Below are 15,349 nucleotides of genomic sequence, written 5' to 3'. Positions count from 1 at the left end.
GCAGGACATGTTCCAACTTGTCCTTAAGGCTTTCAACAGAGGTGTTTTTCCTGTGGCGGAGCGTCGCGGCGGCTGCGTCCCGACGCGCGGACCCGTCCGCACGTCTTTCATTAAAAAAATCTCCTTTAACAGTGGAATATCCGGATAAAATGCTGAAACCGACTTCTTCTGAAACTTCTCTGTTCTCTCACGACGTCCTGGATCAATAGAGCCTGAAATGTGGAGGTTTTCAGCTTGAACAGGCTGATGACGCCGCCTGAGAGCGCTGCGCGACGTCTCGCACCGTGAAAAGTCCTTAAAGCGACAGTCTCACCTCAAAATCTCTCATCAGCCGTTAAAATTTTCACTGAAAACCAGCTTAATTTTTCGAACCGTGTCCACTTCGATGTGTCTCACAGGTTTAGAAAAAATTTTGATCAAACAACGCGCCAGTCTCTCAGCAACTTCTCAGACAAAGGAATTCCGACGAGGGGCTGGATGACTCCTCCCACAAGGAGTGCTCACAGGCGAATGACGTCACCGACAGGCGTGGAAAAACTCACGCATGCGCACGAGGGTTCAAGCATGTCTGACGTAAAAACATATGAATGAAATCCATATAGTTTTTGAAAAAAATAAAAAGGACCGTTACTTTATTGACAGCCCTCGTATATATGTGTGTGTGTGTGTGTGTGTGGTTATGTCCATTTGAGCAAAGTGGATCTCTGCTCTCTAATTCAAAATTTTTGGCACTATGTTGGAGGGAACCAGGGTCGGTACTGGTTCTGCTGTGACTGTTCATTTCTGAAGAGTGAGATTTGATTGACAGCCCTCCTCTCTCAAACAAGGAAGTTTGCTGAAACGAAAAAGACAATGGCATCTGGGCAGAGGTTTCTTACGGTCTCCCTGCCTTCACTGTGCATGCGTCATTTCGGAGCGTCAGCAGCAATTAACCAATAACCACCTTGTTTCTGCTTAAAATTGCATCATCTATCTCAGCGATAGATATCTGAAGCTTTTGTACAACAATCGTTTCCACATAAATTCAGCATTAATTCATCATAAAAGACAGAAAGTCCTAAAATTCAATGAATCCAGAAATAAATGAAGCTGGTAACACAAAACATGAAATATCTTGGGTTGATTGATACTGTCTGCAGTGAAACAGAAGACAAAGTAAATGTAAAAAAGTAAAGTAAATCTGCATATTGTAAAATTTACATTTTCTCTATTGTTCCAACTTTTTCAGATTTGGGTTTGTAATCCTTTGACCCCATAATCCAAATTTCTTATTAGTTCTGCCATCAGAAACTAGCCCTCAATCCTGATTGTTTTGTTATGGGGCTATTCCACAGAGTGCTGTTCCTTCCCGTTTAATTCCAAATAGCAATAAGCCATTTCGGCCCATTTTTGTACTTTTTTTGGATCATGGGCTAGAACAGTGCCTTATGGAATAGCCCTGTTACTAATTATAGTGTCAAAGCAAGACAGGCAGAAGGATGGCAACAAAAATATAACTGCTAGGTACAGAGCACAGTGATCAGGATTAAAAGGTCAGGATCAAAGATTAGGAATCAGTGATGTTTGATCAGGAACAAAGATGAATGAGGAGGACAAAGAGCAGGATCGGGATCAGTTATCACCAATTAAAGGTGATTGATCAGGAACAAAAGGATGAAGATCAAATTTCAGGATCAAAGATCAGGAATCAGTGATGTTTGATCAGGAACAAAGATTAATGAAGAGGACAAGGATCAGGATCAGTGATCAGCAATTAAAGGTGATCAGGAACAAAAGGATGAGGATCAAATGCCACAATCAAAGATCAGGAATAAAAGATGTGGGATCAGGATCGCAGGTCATCATTTTATATAAAGCTGATATTGAGATTTGTTCAGCTTCTTCTGTTTGTTTGTTTTTAATTCATTACATAAATATATTCACAGAAAAAACACTGATCATTCTCTTTTTCTCTCCCTGTCCCCCTCCCCCAACTCCACAGCTCAGCCGATTACATCCAAGCTTGATGAAAGTTGGTGGGCGTATAAGGACGTTGTCCATGGAAGCTTTGTTCCAGGTAATCGACCGTCATCCACCTACTTGCCAAATGCGAAGAGCTTTAAAATCTAAACGGGAAAACATTTAAAGATGCTATTTAGTGCAGCAGACAAGAGTAATTTTGCCAATTTTGTAAGTGCCAATTTATCATTTGGAACCTATTAATCTGTGTGGGAATTGTGCTAATCCAAGCCTGTAGGAGTCAGACCAGAATATGTGTTCATAAAAATACATCACCTCACCTTGTTTTTTTTTAATGGATGTGTAATAATGAGTGAGGACATGCGTCAGCCTGTGGTTGTGGTAGATGATAAGAAATTGTTTGGTTTGATGTTGTTGGCTAAAACCAGCCATTTCAAATGGTGTCGCGTTTCAGAAATTGGTGAAATTCCTATAGGAAGTCAAAATCTATCTATCTATCATACAAGCATGAATTTAGTAGTACTTATTTGCACCCTTTGTTGATTTTCAAAAAGCGTTTGATTCAGTTGATCAAACTGGTCTTTGGGACATCCTGAGCATTTGTGGGATCCCTAAGATGTTATGAGACATCATAGCCAGCCTATACACAGATTCTGGCTCCTCCACTGTTCAATGCCTGCATGGACTGGGTGTTTGGCTGGGTTGTGGAAACCAGTTATAATGTGGGTGCATTTGTTGGTTAGGGAAGGTTTATTACCTCCGCCAAGGAGGTTATGTTTTCGGTCGCGTCCATTTGTTTTTTGGTTGGGTGGTTTGTTAGCAGGATTACTCAAAAAATCCTCAACGGATTGCAATGAAATTTTTACCAGGGGTGCATCTTGGCCTAACTTAGAAGTCATTACATTTTGGTAATGATCCAAAACACGATCCGGATCCAGTAATTTTTTAAGGATTCTTTATCATTGCAGGATAGGGCCAATTTTAACATTTTTGCATCTAACTTCATGAAGATGGGTCAGAAAGGCTGAACAAAAATGAAGTTATGACACAAAAATAATTTAGCATTTGTTTCTCCTCACTGAATAAACTTGTCATTAGAAAATTTAAAAAAAACTTGTGTAGGTCATGCAGTTTCTCTTTATAAATACATTTGCTTAAGATCTAAGGGTTTAACCCTCTGTGGCCGACGCCGTCATGTACGACGGCTGAGACCAAGCTTTACTAAATTATAAATAACTTTTTAATGATATGAGATATAAACTTACTTTTTTTGCTGAAAAGTTAACTCTGCGGACTTTCGAGCCACCATCCACCATCTTTGTACTCCTTATAGAAGCTGTGTGATGACGTGAGCAATGTGCGTGTCCAATCGGAATTGGTTCACCGTCACATGGTTTTCCAAAATCCAATCGTGGGGCAGATTCACCTCACGTGACACACCAAAGATTGTTTTTAGGAGTGAAGTGTTACTAGTTGGCCCGTTTGAATAGCCCCCTGGCTGCTCCAGTGTGCCCTGTGCCATTATGCACAGCGAAAGTAAAAGTGAGCAGACGGAGCAGACGGAGAGCCTCTCATACAATCTCAGGTGCTCAAACAGTGTGTGAGTATCAGGATTGCTCGACTAGTTTTCCTGTGAATGTTACTGGATAAGCCTGTGGCAAGCTCTCTCGCTCTGGCGTAAAGCACTGTTTACCATATCAATGGACCGAGGGGGGAGGGGCTGCTCCTCAAACTGAATGAGCCTCGAAGTGTGAATGTTGCTTTCAGAGCAGGAGAGAACAAACACACAGTCAACTTAATAGTAGAAGTTTGTGATGTGACCTTTGTGTAATAGCAGACAAAAATTGCTTTGAGATGAAGACAAACACAACACATAAACCATTTTGTATATATTGTTCAAAATATGTATTTGTGTTTATTGTTTGAACCTTTTTGTTGTACAGTCTTTTACACAAGAGCCCAAATTACCTTTATAAAGTGTCAAAACAGTTGTTTATTATAGTTTGCTGTGTGTTTTAAATAAATGAGCTTTACTTTTTCCTTTCTTATTTCTGATTGTAAACCTGTATTACACTTATAAAACACAACTATAGCATATATATTTTGAAAGTACAGGTAGTCCTGAAAAAAAGAGACTTAAAACTTGATTGTGGGTTGCAGGGAGAGCTGTTAACAGCAATAATAAAACATTTATGCCAGGCAAGTGAACTGTACAAAAAAGGCCCTCGGACCCCAGAGGGTTAACCACTGAATCCGAAACATGGTGGTAGATGCATGAAACGACGTGGAATAAGTCTCTTTGCCAAAGAGTATTCCATGTGACATCAGTGACCCTATGGGCTTGCGTTCTCCGAGTGCTTCTAGTTGATCCTGACTTCATGGACAATGGTGTGATCTTTGTACAATCAATAGATACCCTGACTGCAGTGCTTGAGAAACTGTGTGAGGAATTGGAGTGTTTGGGTTTGACATTGTCCTGAATCTAGAGAAAGAGCCAGGCTTGTAATGACTTCCTAGACCCCATTAGAAATGTATCTGTATGTGGTGAATACATAGGACTTATCTTGACATTCACTTATCTCAATATTTATGTCTCTGAGTCCTCGGCCATTGCGATCATAAGGTGCTTGGGAAGAGCTCATGGAGTCATGAGGTCACTAGACAGAGGTTTTGGTGATACAGATATCTTTGCAGGAGACTTGGAGGCCAAATAGTGCCCTAAGGAGATGACTAAATGTCTTTGGTACTAGGTCTCTTCAGAGGAACCTCGGGTACTGCTGAAATGACTTAATCAAATGAGCTATTACCTAGAGACACTAAAAGGAGGAGTATCAGTTGTATTGTGAGGGAGTGTTGGCTTCAACATTTTGGCCTTGTGGAACATTTCTCTCTGTGCAATCCAGCAGGTAACATCCGAGTGTTCAAGACCACAGTGGCTGATGAAGGCCAAGGGGGCAACGAATGTGGTCGAATTGCGTATGAATTGCAAATGAAGCAGGAATTGTATGCAATACGTGTAAAATCAAGGCTGCCTTTAATGCCTCGTACACCTGTTGCTACTACTGTTCGCACACACCAGCAGCTGAAAGACAGAGTGTGCCCTGTGAGAGCCCATCGAATCATCTCGTGGCAGGTGTAGGCCAAATTCCTGCTGACACACAAAAACATCTAACACCGCTCATTTGGCACTTAGAAAATGTGTGGCCATTCACACTATTAGCACAACAACATTCAGCAGACAATCACTGTCAAGCTGGATGTGAAATTTGTCTAAGTGCCCCACGACTGTGGAGTTGCAAAGCAACACACATGTGATGCATGTGTCTCGCATGTGTGCGCATGTGTTGGGCCCCCACCCCCACTCCCCCCAACACATATGGCGTGCCAGGAGGGCACACTTACATAAAATGCTTATATGTATGTACAGATCTGATCACATGGGGGCCGGACAGCCAGGTCTGATCACACACAGCACAGGGAGGTGCCTGTCAGCTGATCACCGCACACTGACAGCTGGATGATGGCTTAGTGCACACATTAAAAACTCAGACACCACCGCCAGGACAGGTATAGAAATAATAGTGACAATACCTACATACACAATTACATAACAAAATAACAAAAATGAACAACCACATAACACAGAGACACATTGGTCTGGGCGCTGAACGGACAAGGGGGCGCGTCTGCTCACAGCGGCTGCTGTTGTGACTGGACGTCCCAGTTGGAGAACAAGGACATGAACTTATAACATTCCTCTGTGAGGCACGTGTCTATCCTTGCTGTTCTCACGTGGAAATACATAAAAACATATATCGCTTTTGCGATGGGCTGGAAAGCGCACACAGCGTGCATTTTGACAGGCTGTCTCAGATGGATGGACTGTCAATTCATGTGGACATGCAGCAGGCAATCTGAATGTCACATCTGTCTGACTGGACACGCATGTCCTGTTAGCGGCGTGTCACAGGACCATATGACAAGCCAACAGTGTGACAAATGCACCACTTTCAGTCATGTATCAGCAGAAATACGCTGTAACAAACACCGTGTGGTCAGTTATCACTGCACTTTTTTCTCTTTTTTTAAAAAACATGTTTATCTGTTTGTTGATTTTAGCCATTTCACTCTCCTGTTATAAGACAGTGATTGTAGTGCAGTGGTAAAGTTTCCATCTGATAATCAGAGCTTGCAGGTTCAAATCCCGTGAGTGGCATTTATTTTTTATTTAACCAGGGTTATTTAACCACAGGGTTCTGTATTGTGTCCCCTTTTATTTAATATTTATATCAACCCAGTGATATTCATGAATTATACAGCTGGTTTTTATTTTAGTTTTCTCCACAAGAGCAGCGCGATGTGTGTTGGCCACATCTTTTAGTTTGCACTTCATGTTGATACACTGACTTTTTGTGACCTAAAACAGCCACTTAAATTCAGTTCACGTGTTGTGTGGACGTACCTTTAGTGCTTCCCGTCTGAAACAGCAACGTCAATGCAGAGATTCTATTGAGACCCTCACACATTTGTTTAATTCAGTGTTGTGGCTACTTAAAATGGATATTCATTTTCTGATGCAAAAGTTGTAGTTTTTCACATTTCAAAACACTGTTATTTTGAGCATTTTAAAATGCTGAGTCATTTCCTGAAGCACATTTCATTTGTGACTTAAATCTTTAAAAAAAAAAAACAGAGGCAGTACACCTTTAAGTGAAGAAAAATTTTCTTCATCAGATGTTTCATTTAGTTTTTAATCACTTTGAAACAGTTAAGCATTTCTGAATTGAAGCAACTCCACTACTCATTATGAATGATCTTGTGAACCAATTGTTCTAGTGTGTTTTCAAGATAAAGAATTACTTTGTGAAGCATTTGTTTCATTCAAGATTGTGAGTCTTTCAGAAGAATAAATCATTTTCTGAATTTTCTGAAACTGTTACCTTTTGCAAATGTATTTTGATACATAGAATCATTTTTAATGTATTTCTTTAAATTGCTCTTGTGCTCATTTTAAACCAGTGCATTGTTTTCTGAAACGGTTATTTCATTTGGTTCAAATATGAAAAAGTCTCATTTCTGCCATGACTTTGTGTGGAATATTTAAGGAGGAGTTTAAATCCAAGACCCACCCCCGTAGCTACGCCCATGTTTCCAACATATTATCCTGTGCAAGTAAATTGACGTTAACGACGTCACTATGGGGACTTTTTTCTGTCTCTGCCTTCACAGACAGACAGAATTCAATAATTACTTTTAACTGAATTCAATTTGCAGTTGTACATTCACGCTCAAGCATGCTTCCAAATGGTGCATTTCTCATTTTGGAATGACACTGAAATATTTACTAATGAAGATGTGTGCACATGAGGGGGTTGAGAGGCCTTCTGGGAAATTTGTGCTCATCGCATCACTGAGTATAGTTTCATGTCTGCAGTTTCAGCCGCAGTCTGCGCCGGAGTTGCACCTCAACTTCTCACTTTATGCCAGCGCAGGGACATCTGCCCTAAGCTGCTGTGGAAATGCAGTCAGCAGAAAAAAGAAAAAATAAGATCAAATGCATTTTAAAAGCCATTGATTAGATCCTGTGCTTCAGCTTTGCAGCCACCGGAGAAGTAGAAGCGATCGTCTGAGATAAAACGGGCATATGCGTATGTGTGCCAGACAGATGGAAACAAGAAACAAAACAAAAAATAGTGAGGTACAGATGTCTGCCAGACTCAGAGTAGAACCACAAATAATTATTACTACAGAGATTACTGCGAGGTGACCCGACAGATTTTGCAGAGGAGAATGCTGCAGTTTTAGTGCTGTGAGGTGCACAGAGTCATAACACAAAAGAAGGAAGCAGTCTGGCAAAAGAGCCCAAGTTCTTTCATAAGTCATTATGTTTGGCATCTAAAAATGTAAAACTTAACTCTATTGCAGAAAAACGCAATGGCGAGCATTCAAATGTGCACCTAGGGTGCTCTGCTTCATTTCACAAATCATGCACCAGAACCTCCTCTGACAGGAGGCGCCCATGGATGATGCACTGGGTTCAAGTCTCATTCTCTTTCTAACCTCAACTTCAATTTTGATATATTGCTTGAGGCCCTGTGACCATATAGCACTTTTAAATGTTGTTTTATTTTATTTATTGATTGATTCAGTTTCTGGGTGCATATGCCGCAGCATGCAGACACATCAAGCATCTTTTGTCAGAGCGGACTTTTGTTTTTGCTTTGTATTTTTTTTGGAGGAGGGTGTATGTTGTTGTACTTGTTTTTGTTTTTGTTGCTACTCGAAGCATTTTAAGTTGGATATCCCTGAACTATTCAAAAAGACGCTGTGACATCACTATAGCGCCTTTTCAGGCAACTGGAAGGAGGCATTTGTTTTTGCTGATTTGTCACTTAAAAACGATCGCAGTAGAGACAAACTAAATCATCTGTGATAGCAGATTGGACAGACACTTGGTTCCTGCTGAGGGTGAGTACTTTTCATCACCTTACATTATAGGGTAGTTGTTAGCTGTTTATTGTTGTCATAGACAGAAATCCCACCCCACACTGCATTTTTACATGTAAAATGCTGAAACTGCTGGAATGAAGCATTTGTGGATGCTCTCTCAGCGGTTTTCTACGAGAAATAGCAATGCTATATGGACATGGGGCTTAGTACAGTTACGATAATCTTGTGTTTTACCTCAGTGACCTTCAACTTAACCCAAATGACTGATCTTTAGCTGACCTTGCCAGGACAATTCTGGAGTCCACCTGTGTGCCACATTTGGTCCTAATTGGGTTAAAAATCAAATTGCCTAACCTTTACCTTTGCAAAAATGACATTTTGTTAAATTGGCAATTAAAAATGGTCAGCCTTCATTTGCATACCAAGTTTGGAAGAAATCCGCCAAAGGACCTGGAAGGAGTAGGCCAAAAAACAGGCAGACATGACCTTGACCCCAGTGATAGAACTTTGGCAAATTTGACCTTGATGTGAAATTCTGGAGCCCTCCCTACTACATGTGCCAAAATCCATAGAAATCAGGGTGAAAAACTTAAATTATGACTTTTGGCCCCAATTACCTTGACTCCAGTGATTGACCTGTGGAAAATTTGATGGTGCCTGGGCAATTCGAGGCAGCATCAAAAACTATACAGTAAGATGGAAAGTACTATGATCTTAAAAGCTTAATTTTTGTCCTCCTACAAAGATATTGGCATTACCAAACGTCTCTGTCTACCGACTTCATAACTCCATGAGCTCTTCCCAGATGTCTCTCAACCTCAAACATCAAAGTCCTAGAGATGTGTATGTCACTGCAGAAGTAACTGAATTTTTTCCAGAGCTGGGACACTTAGCCTGCATATGGATACATTTCTGATGGCCAAGTCTAGAAAGCCACCAAAAGCCTGGATTTTAGTCTTTATCCTGAGCAGTCTCAAACCCAGACACTCTGACTCAACTTCTCAAGTGCCACATTCAGTGCATTGATTCGGCAAAGATCACAGAGTTACCCACAAAATCAAAGTCAACAAACCTTTCCAAGTTGCTGGACTTTACAACCTCACCCAAAATCCACTCCATGCAATCATTAAACGGAGTCTGAGCCAGAAAATATCTCTGACAAATGCTACAATTCACTCCGAAAAAGTCAGAGTGTCTCTGCTCCACGCAGCACTCTCAGTACCTACAGTAGTGTTCAGAATAATAGTAGTGCTATGTGACTAAAAAGATTAATCCAGGTTTTGAGTCTATTTCTTATTGTTACATGGGAAACAAGGTACCAGAAGATTCAGTAGATTCTCACAAATCCAACAACACAAAGCATTCATGATATGCACACTCTTAAGACTATGCAATTGGGCTGTTAGTAAAAAATGCAGAAAAGGGGGTGTTCACAATAATAGTAGTGTGGCATTATTCAGTGAGTTCGTCAATTTTGTGGAACAAACAGGGGTGACTCAGGTGTCCCCTGTTTAAGGATGAAGCCAGCACCTCTTGAACATGCTTTTCTCTTTGAAAGCCTGAGGAAAATGGGACGTTTAAGACATTGTTCAGAAGACTGATTGGAGAGGGGAAAACTTATACGCAGGTGCAAAAAATTCTAGGCTGTTCATCTACAATAATCTCCAGTGCTTTAAAATGGACAAAAAAAACAGAGACTTGTGGAAGAAAATCGAAAACAACCTTCAAAATGGATAGAAGAATAACCAGAATGGCAAAGGCTCACCCATTGATCAGCTCCAGGATGATCAAAGACAGTCTGGAGTTACCTCTAAGTGCTGTGACAGTTAGAAGACGCCTGTGTGAAGCTAATTTATTTGCAAGAATCCCTCTGTTAAATAAAAGACATGTGCAGAAGAGGTTACAATTTGCCAAAGAACACATCAACTGGCCTAAAGAGAAATGGAGGAATATTTTGTGGACTGATGAGAGTAAAATTGTTCTTTTTGGGTCCAAGGGCCACAGACAGTTTGTGAGACAACCCCCAAACTCTGAATTCAAGCCACAGTTCACAGTGAAGACAGTGAAGCATGGTGGTGCAAGCATCATGATATGGGCATGTTTCTCCTACTATGGTGTTGGGCCTATATATCTCATACCAGGTATCATGGATCAGTTTGGATATGTCAAAATACTTGAAGAGGTCATGTTGCCTTATGCTGAAGAGGACATGCCCTTGAAATGGGTGTTTCAACAAGACAATGACCCCAAGCACACTAGTAAACGAGCAAAATCTTGGTTCCAAACCAACAAAATTAATGCCTCGCAGATGTGAAGAAATCATGAAAAACTGTGGTTATACAACTAAATACTAGTTTAGTGATTCACAGATTGCTAAAAAAGTAGTTTGAACATAATAGTTTTGAGTTTGTAGTGTCAACAGCAGATGCTACTATTATTGTGAACACCCCCTTTTCTGCTTTTTTTTTTTTTTACTAATAGCCCGATTTCATAGCCTTAAGAGTGTGCATATCATGAATGCTTGGTCTTGTTGGATTTGTGAGAATCTACTGAATCTACTGGTACCTTGTTTCTCATGTAACAATAAGAAATATACTCAAAACCTGGACTAATCTTTTTAGTCACATAGCACTACTATTATTCTGAACACTACTGTATAAGCCAGCAAGGATGTCCAGAAAAAAACTTTTATTGAGGGATCCCATAAAGTCTGAATTTTTGTCTCTGTCATTTATGTCTGTCTCTATTTTCCATTTTTCCCTCTCTTTGTTTAATGGCATTTGTCTCATTCTTCAGTTGTACAGTTCTTATATATATTTAATCACATATGTGACTGTCTCCTTTTATCCCCCCCTTGTATTCTCTCTCATCTCCTCTGTCATTTCAGATCTTTGTCCTCTCTCTCCTTTTTCCTCTGTCATTCACGGTGATCCACTTTTTATTGCCTTCTGCCTCCATTTTTTCCCTTTTTCATACATCTTATGCCCAGTCTCTCTCTCTCTCTCTCTTTCTTTCTTTTTCATTATTTGCCTTCGGCTCAGAGTTTGAATGGCCTCGAGATGTTTCCATCATTCATTTGAATTTGCAGGGGCAACTTGAGGCCCACGCACAGCTCAAAAATGGCTCTTATGGCAGTACTTCAATTAACGGCTTTTATCTGTAGATGTGGAAAAAATGAATGGCGGATGGTCTGTTTTGTGCGTCTTTGGATGGTCTAACTGAATATGTCATAAAGCATCATCATATCCACCTTCACCTTGCGTCCTCCTCTTTTCTCACGAGGTTCAAAGTTCAAACCCAGAGTTACCACACGTCAGTGCATGACTGGCTTTTTTGGAGGTTGTACTCCAATTTAAAACTGATTTATGATGGAATCCTTTCAGGAGAATAGAAGAGAGGACATTTTTGATTACGCTGTAGGTTGTCTTGGTCAGCCTCTTTTCAGTTCTGTACTCCCAAAAACACATGAAGCTGACCTGAAGGCCCCCATGTTCAACTCAGATAAATTTGAATTTACTAGTTCTATCTGTACATCATGAAAACTATAAAACTATCACATTATTAAAACAAAGAAGTGTTCCAGAGTTATTGCAGAGTAGGTTGCAAGGACTTTATTCGCATGAAAGGTGGACAACCTCCTGGAACAGGATTGGTGACCTCTGGCCTTAGAGGGTCTGGGAGGGTGTGTGTGATATTCCATCAGTGTGTCTGGTTCTAGTCTATCCGTGATGGGATTCTCAAGATTTTCTAAGATTTCTTTTTCTGTTACTAACTTTGAAATACTCAGTGTTGTAATTTTACGAAGTAGAAATACTTTGTTGCTGTACTTAAATAGAATTTTGATGTATCTGTACTTCATTATTTACATTTCTGGAAACTTCACTTTTACTCAATTTCAATTTCAATTTATTAATTTATATAGCGCCAACTCATGACAAAGTCACCCTAAGGCACTTCACACAATTCACAACACAAATTAATCGAAAATCAAAATTAAAAGCAAGAAAAGCACAATAAAAAGATAAAACACAGAAGAATAAAAGGAAATTAGAAAGCAAACACAAACAAATTAAACTAATGATAAGACAGTCTAAAAAAGTGGGTCTTCAGTCTTAATTTAAAAGTCTCCACTGTGTCAGACTGCCGAATAACAGCAGATTGTTCCAAAGAGTCGGACCACGGTAGGAGAAGGCTCTATACCCCACAGACTTCTTGTTCAACCTTGGAACACACAGAAGCCCTGTGCCCTGCGAACGCAAGGGCCTCACAGGTACGTAGGGCTTAACCAAGTCCGCCAGGTAAGAAGGTGCCAGTCCATGAACAATTTTATAAACCAACAATAAAACTTTAAAATCTGATCTGGCAGAAACCAGTAGCCAATGAAGGGATGCCAGAATGGGAGTAATGTGGTCAAACCTTCTACTTTGTGTCAAAAGTCTGGCAGCAGCATTCTGTACCAACTGAAGTCCTCGAATGCTAGACTGCGGCAGACCAGAAAATAAAACATTACAATAATCCAGTCTGGAAGAAATAAACGCATGTATCAAAGTCTCAGCATCAGCCATAGACAGGATGGGATGAATCCTCACCACATTTCGCAGATGAAAGAAGGCAGTCCTCATAATGTCTCTAATGTGGGGACCAAAAGACAATGTAGGATCAAAAAGTACTCCAAGATTCCTCACTTTGTGGGTATGATGCACAACACACAAACCAAAATTAAGTGCCAACTGGTCAAAATGATGCCGATGTCTGGCTGGACCAAGAACCATCATTTCAGTCTTATCAGAATTCAAGATTAGGAAATTACTAGACAACCAACTTCTCACACTACTGCACTACATTTCCTCAATAAAATGTATACTTTTACTCTGATACATTTCTCTTAAACATCTACAATACAACACTAATACTACAATATAAAAGTAGAAGAAATTGATTGGGCAATGCCTGTTTGCAGAGGTGAACGAAAGCCAGAGTGCAGCTGTACACCAGGAAAAGATACAGTCCTCTACAGCTGTAGTGCAGCGCCTTTCACTCCTGCAGCATCAAGTGCAGTGTTGGACATAAAACAAGTTTAAAAAAAAAAATAAATAAATAAAAAAAGACAGATTGAATCAGCGCCCTCGCTGAGGAAGAGGAAGACTGGAGGGTGAAAACCATCTGTGCTTTGGACTCCAAATGGGCTCGCATTGATGCACACACACACATGCACATGGATCGGCTCCCGCTGGAGTCAATGCACGGTCGGAGTTACGGGGAAAACTTCAGTACGGCAAACTGTTTCGTTTAATTTATTTTATATGAAATGTTCACGGAAATCCAAAGCAGCACCGCGTTTTGGATTCGAGAGCGCAAAGAGCACGACATTTGGTTGCTTTGCAGTGGTTGGTGGTGGTGATGCTTTCATTGTTTTTGTTTTTTATTTTTATTTTCCTTAAATTTGGCACAACTATGTAGCTATAAATGACTGTTCTGTTTCACAAGAACCTTGCTGTTGTGTTTAAAAGAAATGTGTGTGTGGCTCATTCCGTCACTGCTCCGCCAGAGGCGGATCCAGCCTTTTATAGGGGCTGAGGCCCCTCTCCTGGTTTCTCCAGACACCAGGCTGACTTTCTTTTTGTGTTCCTGTTTCACTCTCCACTCGTTTTAGTAAAATCTAAAACGAGTGGAGTAAAAATGTACTTTTACTTAAAGTACATTTTATATGAGAAATTTGCTTTTGATACTTAAGTACAGTAAATGCCAGATTTTTATAGGAGACTTTAACTGTTACCAAAGTAATTTTATGGTAAGATACTTGTACTTTCACTCAAGTATCACTTTGAGGTACTTTATACAAGACTAGAAATACTTTGGTAATTCCCTGAATTTACGTAATATTGTTTGACATGCCGTGACATCACTGAGAGGTTTTTCCAAGATTGTGCAAAATTTATGCTATGAGTTGTGCTTGCACTACACATAACAAGTCCATTGTGTTGCATTACCAAACCACATGCTGAAGTCCATTTGTGGTTAAGCGTGATCTTCACACGCTGGTTTGTCACTGCCTATAACTTCCGGGATGCATATTTGTGAAAATCAGAAAGCGAATTGAGGTAAGATGTGAGGTTTTATGTACAGCTCAGCTAATTAGCCAATAGTTAACTTTTTAGTTCATGGATTATCTTTTCAGCTAACTTTGAAAATTATCAGGCAACCAATCCACTGAATTTAGTTTTGCTAACTTTAAGTCAGCTAACTTTTTTTCTGAAGTTAAGTGTTTGTAAACCTTAAAATCATACACTTGGTGGAGCTTACAAACTGATTTGATAAGCAAAATTGACACATCGTATGAAGGCATCAAGCTTCACCTCAAGATGGAGGAGCAGTAGGTCAAGACAGAATAAATCCATGAAGTGCATTATTAAAATTATTTTCCATGTGTATTTTTATTTATTCTTTCCTATTCATTTCATACATTCTGTACTATGAATAAGCGTTGTTGAATAAAAACTACTATTTAATTTGTTGATGTATTTTTTTTTTTAGAGGTGCACCGATCAGGACTTTTTAGGCCGATCACCGATCAAGTACATATTTGGATCATGCCCAAAATCATAATAAATTAATATATAAACAAAAATAAATTTAAGAAGTATTACAATTTGAAAACAAATGCACCTGAACGTGATGACAGCTGTAAATGCGTAATGCTAACTTTTAACATTGAAAATGCCATAGACATGCTAATGTGTTAGCATCGCTCCCGTGTTGATAACCTCCGTGTTGATAACTGTTGTGAAAGTGTAGTGACACGGACCCACAACAGGGGGCGCAAATGAACGGTCAATAGATGAGCCAAAAGGTAACAATTTAATGTTGTGAAACGTGCACAACGAATATACAGACAATCTCAGAATATAATTACAGTCAAATTACAAAGGTGACGTGTGGG

The 15,349-nt window shown here is 39.9% G+C and overlaps 1 protein-coding gene across 2 annotated transcripts in view; it reads left to right on the top strand.

The window, feature by feature from the left end:
• The window catches only part of LOC117527882 (carbonic anhydrase-related protein 10-like), a 230,611-nt gene that overhangs the window by 15,510 nt on the left and 199,752 nt on the right, over nt 1-15,349 (top strand). For both annotated transcript variants that reach the window (XM_034190384.1, XM_034190385.1), the window contains exon 2: nt 1,982-2,056. In XM_034190384.1, coding sequence (XP_034046275.1) covers nt 1,982-2,056 — 75 coding nt within the window. The remainder of the gene's footprint in view (nt 1-1,981; nt 2,057-15,349) is intronic.

Source organism: Thalassophryne amazonica, chromosome 16 (genome assembly GCF_902500255.1).
Source record: "Thalassophryne amazonica chromosome 16, fThaAma1.1, whole genome shotgun sequence".
NCBI classification, from domain to species: Eukaryota; Metazoa; Chordata; class Actinopteri; order Batrachoidiformes; family Batrachoididae; genus Thalassophryne; species Thalassophryne amazonica.
Note: the sequence above shows the minus strand (reverse complement) of the source record. Positions and strands in the feature narration are given on the sequence as shown.